The sequence below is a fragment of the Staurois parvus genome, unplaced genomic scaffold (assembly GCF_062004578.1).
Source record: "Staurois parvus isolate SC_StPar_1 unplaced genomic scaffold, SC_StPar_1.0 ptg002140l, whole genome shotgun sequence".
Taxonomy (NCBI): Eukaryota; Metazoa; Chordata; class Amphibia; order Anura; family Ranidae; genus Staurois; species Staurois parvus.
Window position 1 is genome coordinate 3942521 of NW_028319936.1, and position 23215 is coordinate 3965735.

A 23215-nucleotide genomic window follows, 5' to 3' on the forward strand; every position below is an offset into this window, starting at 1 on the left:
CCTCAATTAAGACCTATAGTTACACATGTGCTCTTAGCTACCAGACTGCTTATAACTAGATAATGGAGAACAACAACTATCCCATCGTTATTTGAAACTTGTGACCTAGTTCAAACTCACTACTCTTATGAACATTTATTAGCCTTAGAGAAATATACCTACACCTCTTTTAACAAAACCTGGCTCCCTTGGATCCAATGGTATAAAGAATATACTGATTCGTAACAATACTTGGCTTAAATTCCAACTGGGCCCACTTTAACAAGAAGGTTATACTAACTCGCCGACCTGTGATCTCTACCACAGACTAAACAAATATAATGATATAGGTCTCAAGTTGTATTATCTTTTTAATTGTTAACCTTTCTTAACCGGAATCTTATTTCCTGGTATTTTGATTTCAGTGAATTTTCTTTCATAAAGTGTTATTATCCAATGAATATTATCTAATATTGTGCTTATACAGTGGTACATATTCCTCATGCTACTGTTTACTGTAATGTATTCGTATTGTAAAATATGCAAAATCAATAAAAATCTAATGAAATATAGTGGGGCCATTGCTGTTTCCCTTTTAACCTCCCTGGCGGTATGATTATTTCAGATTTTTGGTGCTGAAAGCGGTACCATTTTTTTGCATGGAAATATGTATTTTTTTTATTGTAGGCTGTAATTTTTAGGAAAAACTCACTGAAATCTGTCCGAACAAGAGTCTAGTAAACATCCCGGGTATGATAAAATTTGAAACACAAAATCATAAATTATAATTTAATAAATAATCATAAAAATAATATAAAAATAGTAAAAAATTTAATTCAATAATATAATCAAACCAAAAACACTGAAATGTGAAATAGAGCGCCAAGTTCGCACATTGCTGAGCTCAGTCGCAAAATCGTTTTCAGTTTCTGATGACGAATTTCCCCCACGAATCATTATCACTCAATTCTGTAAGTGGTTCTGATTTACTATCGCTGTTCTCTAGCTGATCTAAACCGCTTTTGACCTAAAGGGACACTTTTTGGACGCCATGGACATTTCTCAGTTTCCAGGCAGAAAGAACAGACAAAATGCAGGCAGGGCGCAGGACAAAGCACTAGGGACAATATGTATGTGAAATAGGTTGAAACAGCAATGTTTTACTGTGTAAAATGAAAAAAAAAAAAAAAGACATTTTTTAAAATTTTTAAATTTCCCGCCGCCGGCGGCGGCGGCGCCCGTACGTCCCGACGTCACAGGGACAGGACACAGAAGCCGGATGCCGGCATCGGCCGGAGGAGATGGCCGGGGACACTGCAGGGGACACATCGTGGGAGCGCAGGGTAAGGTAAGTGAAGAACACATGCCGGAGCAGCGCCGCATGGTATTCCCGAGTGTAGCTCGGGGTTACCGCTTTTGGTACTGAAATGTTACCCCGAGCTACACTCGGGAATACCGCCAGGGAGGTTAAAGAACTGTTTCCCTTTTAAGACTGCATGGTGTCAGACAGGGTTTGATTGGCTCAGCTCTCAGCAGTACTGGAGTGTTTGTGGGAGTTGCAGTTTCATCACAAAGGCAGACAATGTAACTTGATTCTGCACAGGACTACTTATACAAGGTCAGTCATCTCTTAGATTGGGTCTGTTTCAGACTGCAAGTCCTTAAGAAACTCATAATTTGCTATTATGCCCATGTTTCACTTCTGAAGCCATTATTCCTCAGTATGTTTTCTTGGCTCATTACTACCACTTCTTCTGGTTTTGAAGACAATTGGGATTATGAAGTGATCCAAATATTAGACTCTGAGTCTTCCAGAGGAATACTCCTGTAACTAAGGATTTGGGCATAAGGAGAGGTCATGGATTCTTGCATTGGATGTTTTGTCAATGCATCTTGTCACAAAATACTTTTAAAAGTACCCCTTAAACCTGGTTTCAGGTGGTTGGGAAGGTCTATTAAGAGGGAAGGGGGGAGTGCACTGTCACAGTTCAGCAGTAAGCTGCTGCTGATCTGTTACTTTTGGATTCACAGACCAGAAGGCTAGTTGTGACTTATAGTCCACAGACCAGCAGAGAAGCCAACATGTTATGCTCTACAGTTCTAACTTGCAACGTTGTTCTGGTCCTCTGTGTGCTGTGATCTTACCCTGCTCCTGCACAGGACAGAGTACTGTTGGCTGGCCTCACCTACTAATTAATATAATTAGCTTCCTGGCTAGTCTATGTCCAGCCTGGTTATCTGCCTTTTGGTCATACTGAGGCCATTTAGAGCGGCACCCTTCTCTTCCTGTTGGGTTCCTCTTCTTGCCTTGTCTATTTAAACTTAGTGCAGTTTTTGGTATGCTGCCCAAGCAATGCTTTTGCAAGCTACATGCCAAGACCTAAACCCACCTGGCTATCCAGCCTGTTTTTCTACCTGCTGTATTGACATCTGCCTATCCAAGTCCACTACCTGCCCTGACTTTTGACTTAATTTCTGGCTATCTGAGTCTACTACCTGCCGTGGCCCTTGGCTCCATTCCTAGTTACCCAGGTCCACTACTGGAGCCTCTAAATTTCTTTTGCTGTTTCACACTTGTGCACAATTTGATCATCATCTATGGTCAGGGATATAGCAGTTTTTTTCTTTCTCTGTCTACTCTGTAATTTGGTTTTGGTGGAAACTTCTAGGACTCTTAGTTCTGTTTTGTCAGATTAGGACCGAAAATTTAGATGAAACACTGTTAGTAGCCATCATATATACTTTATTATTTTTTTCTTTTTTTTCTGAGACTGTTTTGCTGTAACTCTGAGCTGTATGTGTATCTGCAGTAGCAGTTAGTACTTTGGCTGTAACTGGACCCAAACCCTGTTTGAAAATGCTGCAGATTGTTATTGTTGTATTGGAAAATAAGAGGAACACAGAGACAGGAAATTACATCATAACCAAGTAATTGCGCTAGGAAGAACATTGCATTATACAAGCATTATACACGACCTCTTAGTGGCAGAACTACTAATTACAGTATAATATATGAGAATGGTTGTTGCACCTATGTCTGAATAAACAGCAGGCTGACAATATTTTATCATCACAAATATGTTATATAACTTAAATGTGCTTAGAGTAAACATACAGCCTTTTGGGGTACCTTAGATGATAGAATAATAAATATTTGGGTTCCTTGACAAACTAAGGGTGTACAGAATAGCAAGTCCACACTGCATGCTGTGGTATTATCCATGTCAATACTGTGTCCTGTAGTGATGTAGCAGCCAAAGGGTAGAGCCAGTGCATTCAGCTGGGGACATGCCATGCAAGACCACTGAGAGAGAGGAAAGACTGGAATTGCTACTAGCCGAACAGGAAAGTATTAGCAAGATTCTTCCTCTATTTCAGCTTGTTTGTCTTTGCCACAGAGTCACTTTAACAGATTTCAGATGATTAGACCTCTTACATGTCACATCAACTAGTGCTCAGAGGATTTCTTCCATAGGATTCTGTGATAGACTGGTGCAAGCTGGCTGTACCTAACATAGCTAGGCCTGTTTTGTAAGTTGAGTATGTGGTCCACACAATCTTCTTCAGGTACAATAAGCCTATTTTTCTCAGCTTTAGACATATTTATCCACTTTACCTTGATAAATTCTCAACATTTCTGAACTATGTATTATCTGTCCAAATGTTCTTACCCACATGAACCTTTATGCCTTTTGTTTACATATGCTTTTGCATTCAGATGGATCAGGTTAAATGGAAACTAATTTCATGCAATCGTAGTGTTATGAATGTTTTAGTGAACTTGACATATAATAGGCACCATGTGACCAGTGTCAAATCTAAGCCATTCGTTTATGTAAAATGCACTTTTCATAGTTTAACCTTTATATCACTATTCCCTGAAACCAACTAGTTACTTATAAACTGTTTATTTGCCATAACAATTAAATTAACTTTAATTGTGATTCACAGCAAGGGCATACCTTGTGTTAGTCTTCTGCAGTCCTGAAGAAACCGATATGATTCCTTCTATTAACTTTGCATATACTATACAAGTTTATGTAGAGGATGTCAAGACAAGGCATTTTTTATAGTTTTGGATAAAGTGGGAAAAAGTTAGACCCTTTCTTTAGTCTTTATTGCTGTCTGCTTCCCTGTTGGGTGAGAGCTTTACCCCCTGTATTTGTCCTGGTGACCACTGTCACTGAGACAGAAAGTGAGAACAAATCCAAAATGTCAGAGTTGCCACCGCAGCAACAAGTGAGGGAAATTCTTCCAATGGGGAGGAATCTTTGAGCACAATTGTCTACAGGAATTTCCCTTACATTGGAGACATTTCCACTCATTTCTTGTTGCTTTTCTCAGACAGGAAGGGAAGGGGAATTTCTAAAGTGGGACACCGACAATAAAAAATAACCCAACAGGGGTTTGACCTTTCTCTATTCAAAAATAATGTTTACACATGCTTGAAGGAAGTATAGTTGCAATTGAGCTCAATGAAGGAAGCAGAGCTTCAACTTCAGCAGGGATGTCAAACTGGCGGCCCTCCAGCTGTTGCGAAACTCTGCCTCTGCGTTTGGGAGTCATGCTTGTAACTGTTAATCTTGCAATGCCTCATGGGATTTGTAATTTGGCAACAGCTGGAGGGTCGCCAGTTTGACACCCATGAACTACAGGGTGCTGTGCTGTGCAGCTGAACACCTGTAACATCTTTAAAGGTATACGTGGTAGTTTTGAACATATTTTATTTATTTATTATGGTCAGGAGTAAAAAAAGACCAATTTGAAAACAGACCCTTTAAAAGTGTTTTCCAGTTTGGGTAAATATCTGATCAGTCTAAATGATGGCTGTGAAACCTTAGGAACACTCAGCAGTATATCTTGAGTAGGTTTTAGTAAATAGTATATCAAGAGACACAATATTTAAACTTCCATTACATTTATACATGTATTTCACCAGAGCTGCAAATGTTGGATGGTTATTTCTTACTATACCAGGGGTGGACTGACCATTCGAGCACACGGGCACTGCCGAGAGCCCAGGGTCAGTAGGGGGCCCCATGAAATGCCCCTGGTACCTTTTATAGGCTTTTTTTGAGTGTGGGGGCGAGGACATAGGGGCCCCTTGATCCCTTATTGCCCAGGGGCCCCCTGAGTTGTCAGTCCGCCCCTGTACTATACCCATTTGTTACTGATGATATTGGTCAAGTGAAAATTGCATAGTATGTGGCCAGCTGAACCACTGCTTCAGCTAATGCAGTAGCACTTATAACCTAGTAATAAAAGAAGGCAATTTTTATTTATATAATTAGGATAAACACTTACCAGTAGTCTTCGTTTGCCTTCAAAATTTTCTAGGAATGCTGGCAGTGACCTTCGCGTACTCTCTGTGTATATTTTCTTCACTGGTTTTGTGAAAATTTCATCTTCTGCTTTAATGACTTTCTTGTTTTTCTTATTTCGATCTTTTTCTGTCTTGATCTTTTTATCCGTCTTATCTTTTTTAGCTTGTTTCTCTTTTTTCGGGGGTTTCTCAGCTTTTTCAGCTTTCTTTTTTTTCTTTTCAGTTTTCTCAGGTTTTTCCTCCTTTTTAGGTTCCTTTCCTTTCTTAGGTGGAATGTTTGCTTCCTCTACGACTTCTTCCACCTGGGGCGTTGTGGGTTTGCCAAGGTCAAACTTGTCTTCATATTCATTATTTAAAATTTTCTCCACTCCTTTCTTTTTTGGTGGCTTGGTTTTTGTAGGTTTCTTTTGACTTGGAGTGATATCATGAGAACTGTGGTCCTTTCTATCTGTGCGGTTATCCCCTAAACGCCCTGTGTTTTCTTTTGTATCATGCACTGTTGTGGTTGTTGAAATAATAGGAGCATCTGTGTGGGACTCATAGACCATTGGTTTGTTTGTTTTGCTTGTAGTAGCAAAGTGCTTTCCTGTCTGCACATGCTGTCTATCTCTGTGTTTATCTGTTCTCACAGGAAAGTAATGTCCTGCTGTTTCTGGATCTTTCGTTGTTACTTCAGCATGGATATGTAATCTGTGAGTCTCAGGAGTGGCATAAAATTTAGTAGTCCATGGTTTCTGAGTTGTAGGAGGGACTGTTGTAGGTAGCGTTGTAGGTGGCCTTGTTTCTGTAGTTAATATGCGTGTAGTTGCCTTTGTTGGAGGAGGTAAGGTTGTGGATTTGGGTGTTGGTGGTACTATAATAGGTTTTCTTGTAGCTTTTACCCTAGAAGCCCTTGTAGGAACTAGATTTCTTTTTGGCTCTTCCTTCTTAACTGTGATTTGAATAGTGCTACTAGCTTGGGTAGGCTTCACAATCTTTGAGCTACTAGTAGTACTGCTGCTGCTAACACCTCCACTACTTCCACTGCTACTACTGTCTCCTTCTTCAGATACCTGTCCCTCAACTCCAGCTGCTTTACATTTTTGTACAAAACCTTTTTGCCTAAGTTTTTCTATTTTTCTTATAGGACTTTGATCAACAACTTCATACATAGCTTCTAGACGCACAGGATAAGGATACCTTTCTTCAACTTGTAAAGTCTTTTTAAGAAGAACCATACCAAATTTTCCTTTTTCCAGTTTTAGAGAAGTCATCATTTTAGGTACAATTGATGGATCCAGCGGCTGTTCTAATATCTTTCCTTCATTTGTAATTCGTCTGATTTTTCCTCCTTCTTCTCCTTCCTCATGAAATATGACAATCTGTTGAATATGTCTTTCAGCAAGTTCACAATACACATCATTTTTAAGGAGACTCATCATTAGGCGATAATAGCCATCAGAAGCGTGCGGAGCAGAGATAATCCAAACTCTGTTTTTCCCAGCAAAACTTGCAAGGATATTTGGGGAATTTGAAGCTGAAGGGAATCGTGCTGTTCTAGAACGTGCAGAGGTTGCACTGTCGTCCTTCAACATTCTAGCCTGCACTTGTCTAAAAGCAGGTCTTTGCTGTGGGTTAACCTTTTTATCGGGAAGTTGACCCTCATCACTCAGCATCATTTGTGACAAGTTTCTCTTATTTGAGTCTTTATTTACATAATGACTTTGAGTTTGTCTCTGATTAGGTATTGTCCTTGTACGAAAAAGTCTACTGTTCTTATTGATCCCCTGAGATTTGTCAGAAGCACAAATTATCCACACTGCCAGCAAGACTGCTAGGCGAAGTGATAATGTCCAGTTCATTTTCGAAATGCCTGCAAAACAAAAGAAAAAACAATAAAAGTCTATAATGTGTATTAAAAAATTACATGTAATTGTAAGAATATATTCCTTAAACTAACTGTATATATATATATATATATATATATATATATAAAATTTATTTTTATTTTTTTTATGTACATAAAGCCTAAATCCTGCTTAAACATGTAAAAAGTTTAATTCTAGTATTATTTTTTCTTTCACGTTTATTTGTCTTTAATGCTATTGAGGATCGATTTTTCCCACTTTCTGTCTCTGTGACACCAAGACAAGAAAAGATGAGCAGTTGTCACCAAGACAGGAAGGTACAAGCAGCAATAAAAACATTGCCAGATTTTATTCCTCATGCTACTAGGTGATGCAATTTTGTTTCTTGTACATTGTCCCAATTGGAGAGATTTGAAGTCACTTCAGGAGATCTCCCAACAGGGACAGCATTAAAAATCTGGCATTGGCTCCAACCTTTTATCTGCAGCCAAGCTTCAATGTCCTAATGGGCACTTGGTGGAAAAACTTGAACTTGAAACTTTTCTCTAGCTATGGATAGAGTAGGCAAGAGTTAAAACCACTGCAAGCGTATTTTTGTGCTATTTTGAAATTTGCTTTGGGGTAATTTCCCTTCACTTCTTGTTGCTAAGGCTGGCCATACATTATACAATTTTCTTTAGAATTTTGCTTTAGATTTACCAAAAGCCATATAATATAAGGTCAAACCTAAACAATACTTTCAATTGGGCAGAAATTTGTAAGAAAATTGTATAGTGTATAGCCAGCTTAAGATAGGGGAAATCTTCCAAATTTAGAGACATTCCCTTCTTAGGCAGTTGACCTTCTGCACACGTGTCCCCTTGCCCTTGTTCAAAGATTTTGGATGAAATTGAAAAACTGAAAATAAAAAGAATTATGAAAGTGTGCAGTACTGTCCCACAAACAAAGTTAAATAAATATACTATATATATATATATATATATATATATATATATACTGTATATATATGTAGATACTCCATGTGGTTTGAACCAATAATGTGAAATTAATCCTATAGGCTTATAGCACAGATAGTGAAATAAAATCTTTTGGAGTGCAAACAATTTGGTTTTATAAAGTGCAATAATCCAAAGTTTATAAAAGGTGCTTTGTGTTTTTCACACAATTGTGCAAATGAAGTCTATATTCACAGTGAAAAGAAGTCTTTATTCAAAGTCTGGATATCTCTAATAGCAATTCATGTGTGCAAAAGCACAAGACAAGGCCATAGTGCTTTCCCTTGAAAAAAAAAAACTTAATGCAATCTGGACCATATGATGATACATTCCTGGAAGTACTAAAGTGATATTTGACCTTGTCCACCACAGAGTCTGTGTTTAATAAGTTCATACTAGTGTGATTTCAGATGCAACTTGAGTCGCACGGAGTAACATGACAATGCAAAGGACATTGTTTTCGATGGTGGCCTTTCACAAGAATCCAACGCAGCACAATGTGATTTTGGAAAAGGTTTCTGTACTACTTTGGTGCTATTGCAGCACAGTGTTGGCTCCATAGAATATTCAAACCCCTTAAAAGAAGCATCAAAGTAGCATCAAAGTAACATCCAGCTTGCACTACTACAATCACACTGAAGGTCGGGTCAAAAACTGATCTCAGCAGTGTGAACCTAGCCAAAGAGGGAATGTTCACTGGAGGTGAATTTTGGAGCACTGCTGTACTTTAGTTGTTGGAGTTATTCACGCTTTGAAAGAGGCTTTCTTGCACTGTGATGGCAGACTTTATTTGCATACATTGCTCCTTTTATACACTTTTGTAATATAGCACTTTATTAAAAATGCAATAAAAATTATTTATTTATATGTTATGTATAATGTTATCACTATCTGTGCAAAAACCATATAGAATTAATTACATAGTTTATATGATCAATTGCAAGTTAGTTTCTACCATATATATATACTGTATATATTTAATTTTGTTGGGTGGGACAGTGCTGCACTAGTTTTTTTGTTCTTTTTATAAATGAAAATAAAAAAAAAGTTGTTGTGCAGCATCCATCCATTCATTCAGAATGAGAACAGATACTGAGACTTAGACCCATCATACAGTATAAGAAAAGTGTTGCTGCGCAGATTCCATACATTTGTTAGCACAAATGATTACATGCATGCAGTGCAAAAATACAATTAAACACATGACCGTGAATGCAGTTTTAATTACGGTTTACACGGTTAACCACCGTGTCCATACCATACAATACTGCTGCAGAGTATTTGTATGCCCATTACCGTATCCATGGAGAAAAAAACCTGCTGAAAATTACACATACAACACAGAAGATATGAAATGGTATTATGCTACTTTTACATACTGTACAAAAAACAGATAACCAAAGAAGTGGGCAGTACAGTGGCTAAATGGTTAGAACTTACGCCTGGCAGTGCTAGAGTTGTTGGTTCCAATCCCAACCATGGCATTACCTGCCTGGAGTTTGTTCTCCCTGTGCCTGCGTGGGTTTCCTTCGGGTACTCCGGTTTCATCCCACACTCCAAAGACATGCTGGTGGGTTAATTGGCTCCTGTCTAAATTGGCCCTAGTATTGTACACCCCTTGATGGTGAATGTACAATATATATGTAAAGCACTGCATAAATTGACAGCATGTAAGTACATGTAATAATAAGTAGTACTGTGCAACACTCATGTAAAAGTTGTCAAATTTCAGAAAACAGAAAACAGCAAAATACATGTTTAGGGCTCATTCACATTAGCGGTTGAGGGGGAGCGGCCAGGGGTGCCCACATACTGCTACCTGGAAGGGAACCAATGGAGATTTGTTCATCGACAGGGTGAAAGGGGTAAAAACAGAGCAATTCCTTGGATTTTAGGTTGAGTTGACATGGCTGAGTATGAATTTAAAACAACCCTATTAAACTTTTTTTTTTCAGAGTCATGCCTAAGAGCAGCACTAAGGGGGTCCACTATTGCCTTAATGACCTGTGTCATGGAAATTTTGTATTTACATGTTGAACTTTAAATGTGTCATATATTAGTGTTATTCATATGTCTCTCCTGTGGCTTAATTAAAGCTGTGAAGGCTGCAATTAGGCCATGCGCATTTACAATGTATGTATTACAGTACTCAGCTCGGTAATGGATGAGATGGCAGATCTGCGCTTATAGACCGGCGTGTATACCACCACGGCATTCGATGCGAATGCCGCCGGCGGTAGGCCGCGGGCCTGTATCCACATATCAGCAGCATAGTACCACATGGACTTCGTATGGCCAGGCGCCAGACAGTGCGAACTCCACGTGTAGGCTCATGTATATCTTACAAACCACTACTGACCTGAACTGTATCTGGATGGATATGTTTTAACAAAGATCGTATCGGGCCCATTCAGATACAGACTGACACTGTTTAATCTAAGGGATGCTTGTACAGGGAATGGACATACTAATAGGAGCTGATAGGATGGGAAGTGTGCTCTCCACCGAGAGCTCATGGGGGAGGGGAGGACTGGTTCAACTGGCTTCCAGTATAGATAAGAGGAAATGCTACACTCCAAACAGGATGTTCATTCTCATGTATGGACATCCCTATGCATTGTTCTGTGGGAGGGGATTGACCTGACCCTCGTGTGTGGGGGCGTGTGTGGGTGTGTATGTGCTTGTATGAAAAACCGGAGGCTGGGATTGGAGGCGGTCTCTATGTGAATTCCAACAGCAACCAGAGAGTGTCGCCTGATCATTCCTGGGTAACGGGAGCTCCATTTTCCCCACATCTCAACAGACTAAACCAGTTGGAGGCGCAGGAATCGTGGAGTTTAGCTGCAGTCGCGGTAAGTGAGATTCGCACAGCTTTATGGGGGATTTCTGTGCATCCAACTGCGAGTACTCACGGTAAGGAGAAATTTGTTAAAAGCGAATTTCCAAGACACCTGAAAACCCTCATATTTACTGCCATGGAAGATGGGATCACACTGGGGTCACCAGGAGCTGGTCCTCAATAAATACACTTTTTTTGGTACAATATGCAGATGAACACAATTTTGTTCTCCATACTAATGGGAGGGAATGAGGTATCAGTCATGGAAGGAATTTGTAGGCTGATTGTGGTTTCTTCTTCCAGAAATGCCATTTGCTTGGCCATCATGCTGATGTTTCTGGTTTCTACATGCTTTGAGTCTCTGATATTGAAAAGTGACAGCAATTAGCAATTTTGACTTTCATTGTCTGCATGCTTGTTTCAGGTTAGGGATGCAAAAGTATTGAAGCCAGACACATTTATTATATGACAGGTTTTCTTAACTGTGTACACTTTGGATATTTCTGAGTATTATCTTGTGAACAAACACTATGGATTCATCATGCACATTGTTTGTTCTACTGATTTGTTCAAATGGAAGAAGCTAAAAAGTCACATAAACCTCAGGAAGCAGCTTTATACGACTTGCTTTTATTCTGTGCCATTACTAGTCTTAAGCAATAAATTATTTTATATTTCCTTTCTGAAGGACATTTTATAGCATTCAACAGGTTTTCTATGCATGTTTTTTAAACTTCAATGAATAGCATTTTTGATGGTCATTATAAAGGAACGAATGAATGTGCAAAGATCTCATTTTGCACTTTGTACACTGTCATTATTGTGTGCTTTTTATTTTTGCTTAAAGTAGTTATAAAGGTAAACATTTTTAGCCGTAATGCATTTTCTACATTAAGGTAAAAAACATTTCAAATGCCACTCCCAGCCCCCCTTAAACACTTACCTGACCCTGATCTCCATCCAGTGTTGTGCCTGACTACAGCAGTCTGTTTCTTCTGACAAGAGACTTGACAGCAGAGGTAGTGATTGGCTCCTGCTGCTGTCAGTCAAATCCTGTGAAGATGTAGCGGGGAGCAGGGCCAAGCCTTGCTCTATGTGTCTATAGAAGCACATAGTTCGGCTTGGGATTGAGCCCTCACATCTGCCCCCATAGCAAGTGGTTTCTATGGGGAGAGACAGAGAAGAGGAGAAGCTGACAGCTCTAGCAGGGAACCCCAAAAGAGAAGGTTTGTGGACGCTCTCTGAAAAACAGTTGCAGAAAAGGTAAGTATGACATGTTTGTTATTTAAAAAAAATTAGCTTTGCAATCAGTTTAAAGCATAGGTCAGGGCAAAAACTATTTTTAGTTTGCAGTACATACACATGCATCACTACAGTCATGTGGGGGAGCAGAGTTGTCATCCCCATGGGTAAGATAAGGAAGTGTGGATGGGTGAGAATCATGGTGGCCATACATGCTTCGATAAATTATTGTTTTTTTTCCATTAATAGGAATAATTATCTATAGTTGACAACTAATTCGACGGATATGCAACGGCCATTACTCCATACTCATACTCCTTGACCTTTCCGCTGCCTTTGACAGAGTCGACCACCCGCTCCTCCTCAGTAAACTCCACTCCATCGGCCTCCGTGACCCTGCTCTCTCCTGGTTCTCCTCTTACCTTTCTCAGCGCACTTTCAGTTTCACATACAACTCCTCCTCCTCTGCTCCGCTTCCTCTTTCTGTTGGGGTACTCCAAGGTTCTGTTCTTGGGCCCCTCCTTTTCTCTCTCTATACCTCCTCCCTGGGCCAACTGATAACCTCCCATGGCTTCCAATACCACCTCTATGCTGATGACACCCAGATCTATCTCTCCACTCCGCAGCTCACCCCCTCAATCTCCTCACGTATCACAAATCTACTAAGCGACATATCAGCGTGGATGTCACATCACTACCTTAAACTCAATCTTTCAAAAACTGAGCTTGTAATATTTCCTTCTCCCTGATCCCCCACTCATGACTTTACCATTAAGATCAACAGCACTACCATTGGTCCTTCCCCTCATGCCAGGGTGCTAGGCGTAATCCTAGACTCTGACCTCTCCTTTGGGCCCCACATCCACTCGCTGGCTAAATCCTGCCACCTCAACCTCCGTAACATTTCCAAAATCTGCCCCTTCCTGACCAATGACACCACAAAACAACTCATCCACGCCTTGGTTATATCCCGCCTCGATTACTGCAACTCCCTCTTCACTGGTCTACCGTTACACAAGCTATCCCCCCTTCAGTCTATTATGAATGCTGCTGCTAGTCTCATACACCTTACCAACCGATCAGCGACTGCTGTCCCTCTCTGCCAATCCCTTCACTGGCTTCCACTAACCCAACGTATAAAATTCAAAACACTAACCACAGCTTACAAAGCCATCCACAACACTGCCCCTAGCTACATCACCAACCTCATCCACAGATACTGCCCAAATCGCCCACTTCGCTCCTCCCATGATATCCTCCTCTCAAGCTCCCTCATCACCTCCTCCCACGCACACCTCCAGGACTTCTCCAGAGCCTTTCCCATCCTCTGGAACTCCCTACCACAGCATGTCCGGTCCCCACCCTGTCTGCCTTTAGGCGATCTTTGAAAACTCACTTCTTCAGGGAAGCCTACCCCACCTCCACCTAAGAACTGTACTTGAATCACCTCCGCCAGATCATCCCCCGCAGCTATCACCTTTTGTATCACCTCCCCCTTCCTTTAGATTGTAAGCTCCACGAGCAGGGCCCTCCTATTACTTCTGTACTGAAATGTATTGTAATTGTACTGTCTCCCTTATATTGTAAAGCTCTGTGCAAACTGTTGGCGAAATATAAATCCTGTATAATAATAATATGCCTCACACAGGGAAATTACAATCTACAATTAAGATACAATCATAACTCTCTGTCTTCACTGTGTAATCTCATAATCTGATTAAAATATGATCATATTCATGAGCAAAATTTTGACAATTGATGCAAAACTATTGATAATTTTCCATTTTAGCTGATCGACTGAACGAATACAGTCTAAATTGAGTCTAAATTGACTCAGAATTGATTAGAAGGGAAGATATAGCTATTCAATTGTATGTGGATGGTTTTGATTGAATTGCACATCGATCAGTTAAAAAAAAAACATAGCATGTATGGCCACCAAAACCTAATGCGGGGGTGAGGGCTATAAGGAAGCATCATCACTCTGCCTCGAATGTGGCAGGTAAATAGCCTGGTTCTGGGTTCCTTTTTATTGGTTGTCAGCAAGTGACATAGATAGAAATCAAGGGGCAACTCCAACTAATAGCTTTGTGTAGAGTCCTGTAAAAATGTTGACTCATTCATTTCCTCTGACTTGAGCCATCACTCTTTATCTTTAAAAGAAAACTATCTTAGATTGTAAGCTCCAAGGAGCACGACCCTCCTAACCCTCTTGTATTGAACTGTACTGTTGCTGTATTGTCTCCCGTTATATTGTAAAGTGCTGAGCAAACTGTTGGCGCTATATAAATCCTGTATAATAATAATAATAATGGCTTGAAAAATGTTTTTTAAAGATTTCAAAATGTTTAATATCTTTTTCACTTTTTCTGCTGTATATACACTCTTTGTTTTCAAACATTTAATGCGTGACAAAGGATTTTCAGAGTACTAAAGCTTAGCTAAAGAGACAGCAGCTTGCCTTCCAATGAGGGGTGGATCACTACCAATGAGTCATCCAATTACATGCATATGTCAGCTGTTAAGTTTTTGCAAACCCTATTGTTTTCAGAGCTTGAAATGTCAGTGGTCAGGTGGAATGTAGTCTGTTGTTTGAAGACACTGTGGGCTTTGGTGGGGTTGCCAGAAAAAGACATTTAAACATAGGACTCTAAGACAACACTCCAGACAAGTGAGGGAGGAGAAAACTGAATTACTTTATGTTAGAGCTTATGAAATGACAAGATTTAAGATTCAACATAGTCAAAAATGTAGATGGGAATGTATGAAACACTGAATGGATTAGCTCAGGGCTGACAATTTCGAGTCTAGACCTACTAGCCAGTTACAAACCTTACTCTCCACCAGTTGCCTCACCCAACCTTTCCCAGGTCTGCCTCCAACCCTACCCCCGCCTATCCCCCAACCCCGCCCCCAGCCCTGCTCCCAACCACGCCCCCTTAAAGCTTATGAAATTACATTTTTCTTTAAAATAAGTCCAAAATATAAAAAAACTGCAATTCTAACATTGCTTTATTATGTAAATTTAAAAACAAAAAAAAAATATTTTTGACTTTTTAAACATGTCCAGTAAAAAATATTAAAAAATCAAATAAGTTTACACCAAATTGTATTCTGCTACATGTCCCAATATGTGTAAATTAATTGGTTTACATGTAATTTATAGCGTTTGCAAATGGCGGTATAGATACTGGAATTTTTTTCTTTTCATTTTATTTTCACTAGTAATGGCGGTGATCAGCGACCTATAGCGGGACTGCGGTGGGCATTTTGATACTGGGGGGGAACTGACTTGGTGTCACTGACATCAACAGTGACACCAATACAGTGATCAGTGCTAATAAAAATCACTGACACTGTACTAATGGCATTGGACAGGAAGGGGTTAACATCTGGGGTGATCAAAGGGTTAACTGTGTGTGTTTTATTATGGGGCTGTGGGTGTGCTTTCCACTGTAAGCACACTGCTTTATATGGCTCTGCTATGCTGACAGGGGAAATATCTGTGTGGTTTACATACAGTTCTCTCCCCTGTCTGTAATACTTGGCAATCACCATGTGGCGGCGAGTAATCACCGGCCGGGACCCTGTGATTGACAGCGAATTGTGCAACAGGTAGGGCGCGCGTGTGGCCTGTGCATGCCCCCTACCCAGAAATGCAAAATAACGTATATATACATGATTCTGCGCACTCCTGCTGCCCTGTAGCAGGATTTCTGCTATAGGGTGGCGGGAAAGCGGTTAAATTACACTATTAAACATTTTATTCAGAAGTTACAAAAATAAATAGTAACAACAACAATGTAAACAAAAAAGGAAAATAAGTGCTTTACATCAATAGGGACACCAACGCTGAGGCACTAATTCTCCTATTGATACCAAAGCTGAGGCACTAATTCTCCTATTGATACCAAAGCTGAGGCACTATTACTCCCACTGACACCAACGATAGAGCATTATTCCTCCCACTGACACCAACAATGGGGCACTATTCTTTCCACTGATACCAACAATGGGGCACTATTCTTCCCACTGACACCAACGATGGGGCACTATTTCTCCCACTGACACCAACAATGAGGCACTATTCCTCCCACTGACACCAACGATGGAGCACTATTCCTCCCACTGACACCAACGATGGAGCACTATTCCTCCCACTGACAGCAACAATGGGGCACTATTTCTCCCACTGACACCAATGACGTGGCATCATTCCTCCCACTGACATCAATGACGTGGCATCATTCCTCCCACTGACACCAATGACGTGGCATCATTCCTCCCACTGACATCAATGACGTGGCACCATTCCTCCCACTGACACCAATGATGGGGCACCATTCTTCCCATTGACACCAAGCATGGGGCATTGTCCCTTTTACTGATACCAATGATAGGGTACAATTCAACCACTGATACAAATGCTGAGTCCCCACACAATGATGGTGTGTCCCGGCACAAAGATCCACAGTTCGGGGTCCTGGAGTGGTTCTTACTTGTGTTGTCAGTGGCTGTCCTCCGTCCTCTCCCCGAGTACCTGGGCTCCTCATCCCTCCTTCAGCTGCAGGAACAGCAGTGCCATGCGGGGTGAAATGTCGGGTCCCGGTGTCCGATTCTTGGGATCAGAGTGGCCACTGCATGCCAAGTCACACCCATCTTGTCCCCGTACACTGGAGTGGAGCCCACCCACTGCTCTAGAATTGGTCAGAGAATCAGTGGAGCTCATGGCCCCGCCCGCTCCTTCTTCGCTGTGGAATAATATACAGCCCAGTGTGCCGCTGCCTGTTTCCTGTCTTGTGCAGAGTGTCAGCACACACTCACCCCACATTATTTCCACTCGCCAAATGCGAGCAGGAGAGTGGAAATTTCAAGGTCTGGATTAGCTGGAACATTTTTCTAAAATAGGTTGCAATGCTGGATGTGCACCTTAAAGTGTTACTAAACCCAGGACCCTGCATTCACTATATCTGGTCTCCCAGAGTACACAGAACATGGAAATGCAATTATTTTAGTAAATATAAACTGCTAAATACCTTTTTTCATCAGCAGTTTGAACAGTCTTGTGACATCTATCAGTGTCCAGACGAGCACTGGTTAAAGCTTGTAGGAGGAGTTTTCATTCTGCTGTAGGAGGATGCAGAATCCCTGACCTCTGCCTGGACAGTGCTGATTGGCCCTGTGCTGATCACATGTACTCTCCCAAGAAAAAAAAAATATCCTCTAGCAATACACATCAAACTGAGCATATGCAGAGTGTCTCCACAAGATATGTTTTATCAGGAGATAAGAGGGGGACACTGGAAGAAGGGGAGTATCAGAGAAGTCAGGATCAAACAGCCTTTTTACACAATGCAGAGGATTAACCCCTTAGGCTCTACAGTAAGTATAACAAGCATGCTTTACTGCATCTATAGACTGATTTCACTGTTGTGGGTTTAGTAACATCTTAACCACTTTAGCTCCGCCGCATAGCAGAAATACTGCTACAGGGCGGAAGTTGTGTGCAAATTCATGTATATATATGTGATTTTGCAACTCCAGGTAGGGGGAGTGCACGAGTCGCGCACGCGCCCTACCTGTGCTGCGGCTGTTAATCACCGGGTCCCGGCTGGTGATAACTTGCTGGCACGCGGTGACTGCCGAGGATCTCCGACGGGGAAGGGGGGGGAGAACAGTTAGTAAACAAAACTCCTCCCTGTCATCTCCGGCATAATGCTTTGCATGGCTGATTTTAACCCCTTCATGCCCAGTGCCATTAGTACAGTGTCAGTGCTATTTATTAGCACTGATCACTGTATTGATGTCACTGGGGATGTCATTGACACCAAGTCAGTGTCAGAATGCTCTTCGCAGTCCCACAGTCCCGCTATAAATCGCTGATCGCCGTCATTACTAGTAAAAATAAACTTTTTTTAAAAAGCCCAGTATATATGCCACCATTTGTAAACGCTATAACTTTCATGTAAACCAATTAATTTATACGTATTGGGATTTTGTTTAGCAAGGACATATAGCAGAATAGGACAGGTTTTCTGTGCAGCTAAGTGCTGTCACCCTGTCAATATCAATGACAGCCTGAGAGACTCAGTGTACATATCTTCCCACTCATGCTAGTGTTTACAGCCATACAGGGACAGATAAACAATTCTGGACATAGAACAAGGCTTGAAATTTCCACTCGCCTGCTCGCCAATGGTGAGTGGAAATTATGGCGGGGGTGAGTGTGTCCCCCAGGGCCATCTTGCTGAGCAGGATCGGAGCTCAGGCCGGATCTGTCATTGGCACTGGGAGCTGTCAGACTGCTCAATAGCTGAGCGCAGTGAAAGCAAAGGAAGGAGTGTGTGCTGTGCTCTCTGCCTCCACCTAGAGTGCAGTACTCGTCTCTGTGAATGAACAACGAAGTACTGCAACTTTTTATGGAGGGTGGTGGTGTGTGTATCTATGTATGCATGTACATGTGTCTGTGTGTATGTACATGTGTGTATCTGTACATGTGTCTGCGTGTATGTACATGTATGTGTGTGTACATGTGTCTGTGTGTGTATGTACATGTGTGTGTGTTTGTGTGTATGTACGTACATGTGTCTGTGTGTACATGTGTCTGTATATGTATGTACATGTGACTGTGTGTATGTATATGTGTCTGTGCGTGTGTATTTTTGTGTATGTACATGTATCTGTGTGTATGCGTGTCTGTACGTGCCTGTGTGTGTATACATGTGTCTGAATGTGTGTGTGTGTACATGTGTCTCTGTGTGTGTGTGTACATGTTTCTGTGTGTGTATGTGTATGTATATGTCTGTGTGTGTGTGTACATGTGTCTCTGTGTGTGTGTGTTTGTTGGTGGTGAGTAACTCTTAAGGCCTGGCTAGTAGCTCAGGACTTGAAATTTTAAGCCTTGATATAGAATATCTGTAATTCTCTAGGGATGTGTCTTAAACTTGCATGTGAAGTACTACTGTACCTGTAGAATATAATAAAGCCATAGTGATATTTAAAAGACAAAAAAATACCATATAAATTGCTGTTAAATTACATTTTGTGGCTGTTTTGTTCTGTTTATAAATAAAGCAGCCAGGATTCCCTTCAACATCTATACCAAACTCTTACCTTAGATGTTGGCATGGTATGCATTGAAAGGGTGGACTCCAGGAAAAAAGGATTAGGGTTTCACCTAGAAATCCATTTTGCTTAAAGAGACCTCAAGCAAAAAAAGAAAAAAACTAAACACTGACACATACCATTGTTTACATCCATACAGGGATGCACAGCTCTGGATGCAAATGATCTATAATCCCTTGGGGGATGTCTTAAATCTGCATGTATGATGTCTGGCCACAGGTTTCCCTCATAATCCATACCAGGCCCTTATCCAAGCTTCCAGCCTGGCTGGCCAGGAAATGGAGAGTTTGTTGAAGTGTATGTTTATTTACTATTTGAATTTGTTTTTGTGAACAAGTAACTAGGGGTATGTATCCCTTACTTATTCACATAGAGGGGGGATACACAGGGGCTCCTTTATTTTAAAGTGGTTTCCAGATTTTGATATGATGCCCTCCTACATCTACTGGAGGAGGATGAAAGGAAAAGGCCCATGTTCCCCCAAAAAATGTCAACAAGGTGTTTTTCCAGGAGGCCCCCCATGGTACTCTACCATGTTGAGAGCATATGGCCTGGTATAGTTCAGGAGGAAGGGCACCACATGCTCACTGCCCCTCCCTTTGGTGGTTAGCCAGGCTGCATGCTTGGATAAGGGTCTGGTATAGATATGGGGGGAGGGGACATTATGCATTCTTTTTTTTGCATTGAATCCCCCCCTAAAATCCATACCAGACCAGTGGCGGACTGATTATTAAGACACTCGGGCACTGTCCGAGGTCCCAGGGCCAGTAGAGGTCCCCATGAGAGGCTCCTGACTTCACTCACTCTTACTTCATCTGGAAAAGGATGAGGTGGGGAGGAACGGGTTTACATAGGATTGGGGTGGTGTGTACATGGAGGGCACAGCCTGTAAGACCAGGGCCAGGGACAGGGACTGATTGCATCATAAAGATGGCTGCCACACGGTGGCCATCTTTAAACCTGGAAGTGCCCAGCAGCTTCTACAAAAAGAAGCTGATAACTTCCATGCAGGCTATGCTTCCGTAGATATTTAAATGCTCCCTCTATGTAACTGAGCTGCAATATGTAGGTGGGGCTTTGTGTAGGTGTGATTTACTATTTCCCGGGGGCCTAATGAGTTGTCAGTCTGCCCCTGTACCAGATCCCTATCTAGAATTAGACCAGTTAAGGCTGGTATGGATTTTAGGTAGACCCTCAGATTGTTTTCACATGCACCATAACAACCGATGGCTCCGTGGCTGCTGGCTTCTTAGAAATTAAGGACACCGTCAGTTAGAAAGTTGTAGGTGGCCTGCCTGCACAGTGTCTTTGGTTGGGAGTGGGAAGCCATTCATTTAGTGGTGGTTGTGATACTGCAGCAGCAAGAGCTTCATTGGGTGGACAAACTGGCCATTTAATTGTATAAATGTGACAACCCCTGCGTTGGATAATATATCACATCCTTACCCTCGGCAGCTGTAAAAATTAATAAAACAATCCCTGTGGCTATAAATGGAACTATAAATGACACAGCACCATATTAATCATAATTAAAACCAACATGTGACCCAAAGAGTTCCATGACTTGCTTGGTAACAAGGGCTAATGGAAATCTGGTGAGCCTTTTTTTCACTTATTGGGCATGGAACACAGAGGTGGAAGAAATTTGTAATTGTGAAGTGTGAAATGGACTACATTTGTTTATTTAAGGACTTGTTATCACTCATCAAGTTGTGGTATGCTGTTTGTTATATTACATTAAATTGTTTCACTGTGATGTCACATGTTTGTTTTACCTATTATTAATACGTTAGTTTATTTATAGTGGCAATTTAGTTGGTCTATTCAGTAAACTGTGAACAAGTAAATTTGAACTCTACATGGCCATAAACTCAAATATTCAAATCTTAATTCTACTGATGATTATAAAGAGTCACCCAGTAAGCTGAATTAGACAACTGCACTGTACCATGCAACTACCGTATATACTCGAGTATAAGCCGACCCGAATATAAGCCGAGGTACCTAATTTTACCACAAAAAACTGGGAAAAACTATTGACTCGAGTATAAGCCCCATCATTAGTATCAGTGGGAGGAATAGTGCCCCATCATTGGTGTCAGTGGGAGGAATAGTGCCCCATCTGTTAGGAATGGACTGGCCAGCAATGGTGGGACTCACCTGCCTTTTGATCTGCAGTACCAGGGCTGGCCAGCGGGTGCTCCCAGCAATCAGACACTCAACCTTTCAGCCAGCTAACACCTGGAACTGATGATGCTGGGGTATTTAAGGGATGGCCAGACCCACAGACTCTGCCTTGGTGTTGTGTTTGTCCTGGGCCCTGTATCTGTCCTGCATCCTGTTTCTGGCCCTCTGCCTGACCCTCTGTACTACGCTGCTTGTTACCTGTTTTGATCTCTGGCTTGTGACCCTGACCATCCCTCTGCCTGACCCTCTGTACTACGCTGCTTGCTACCTGCTGAACCTGGCCTGTGACCCCGACCTTTCTCTGCTTGCTCCCCCTGTACCTACCTGCCCAATTGATATTGACCCGGCCTGCCTGACGACGCTTGCTTGTATGTACTGTTATCTGTGGGTGGTTTGGTTTGGTTTGTTTGCACTGTATTATGTTTAGTATTGCACTGCGTTTATGTTTGTATTGTTAGTGTTATTAAATTATATTGTTTATCACATATCTGAAGTCTGCGTTTCCCTGCATCAGTCACACACCTCTGGTCATACCTGGGAGCCCTGACATTACACCAAGGCCGATCCTGACCAGAAGTGGCTGCACAGGGAAGCCATCTTGGCTTGTTGCTGGGAAGGATGGATCTGGATGAGGTTGAATATTTATATCTGCTAGTGTTTGATGACAGGGAGTATGCTTATCAAACTCTGAAGGAGTATACCCGGGATGAACTGCTAGAATGTATACGGCTCGCTCATGTTCTAGTAGATCAGGGCACAGAGTTCTCTGAGGTGCAGCCTTTGATTGAGGTTTGTGCTGAGTTGGTTTCATCTGGTTCCCCCGAATGCAGGGATGAATTTTTGCCACCATTTAGTGCAGACCAGGTAGAGTCCCTGGTGTGGTTATTAGAGGATGATGTGGGTTACTTTCTGGAGCGTTATTCCACATGTTCACCACAGACACTAAGAGATTGTATAAACGCAGTGCAGTCATTGACCAGACAGGCTTTGTGTAAGCTCAGCTTTGTTCAACCCATACTGCAGACATGGACAGATTTGTTGCACCCAGCCTCAGTCAGCTTACAAAGACCCAGTCCTGCTTCTAATCTATTTCCTCAAAACTCTATTCCTGCATTCCCAACAGCTCCTCCTGCCCTGCTATCTACCGCATGTCAGTACCCTGTTCCCACTCGCTGCACCTATCCTGCCTTTAACCCTGTAAAAGAGCCCTCTGTAGCAACCGCTCCCTCTCCTGTTCCATCCTCCAGTTCTTCTCTGTCTCCAGCTGCTCCATTCGTTTGCAGACCTGCGTTTACTTGCAGTGCTCCAGTAGTTAAAACCAGAAAAAAGCGAAAATTCTTTCCAACCAATACCATCCTGCCAGTATCCAAACCGGTGAGCCTGCCTTCCGTGGTTCAGCCTGAAGCCTCTACTCAGCCTGAAGCCTCTACTCAGCCTGAAGCCTCTACTCAGCCTGAAGCCTCTACTCAGCCTGATGCCTCTACTCAGCCTGATGCCTCTACTCAGCCTGATGCCTCTCTTCAGCCTGAAGCCTCTACTCGGCCTGAAGCCTCTACTCGGCCTGATGCCTCTACTCGGCCTGATGCCTCTACTCGGCCTGAAGCCTCTACTCGGCCTGAAGCCTCTACTCGGCCTGATGCCTCTACTCGGCCTGAAGCCTCTACTCGGCCTGAAGCCT

General features: G+C 41.9%; 1 protein-coding gene across 1 annotated transcript in view; it reads right to left on the minus strand.

The window, feature by feature from the left end:
- Positions 1 to 23215, minus strand: part of CCDC80 (coiled-coil domain containing 80) — a 179233-nt gene that overhangs the window by 144922 nt on the left and 11096 nt on the right. The window contains exon 2 of the mRNA XM_089665167.1: positions 5284 to 7154. Coding sequence (XP_089521293.1) covers positions 5284 to 7143 — 1860 coding nt within the window. The 5' untranslated portion in view covers positions 7144 to 7154. The remainder of the gene's footprint in view (positions 1 to 5283; positions 7155 to 23215) is intronic.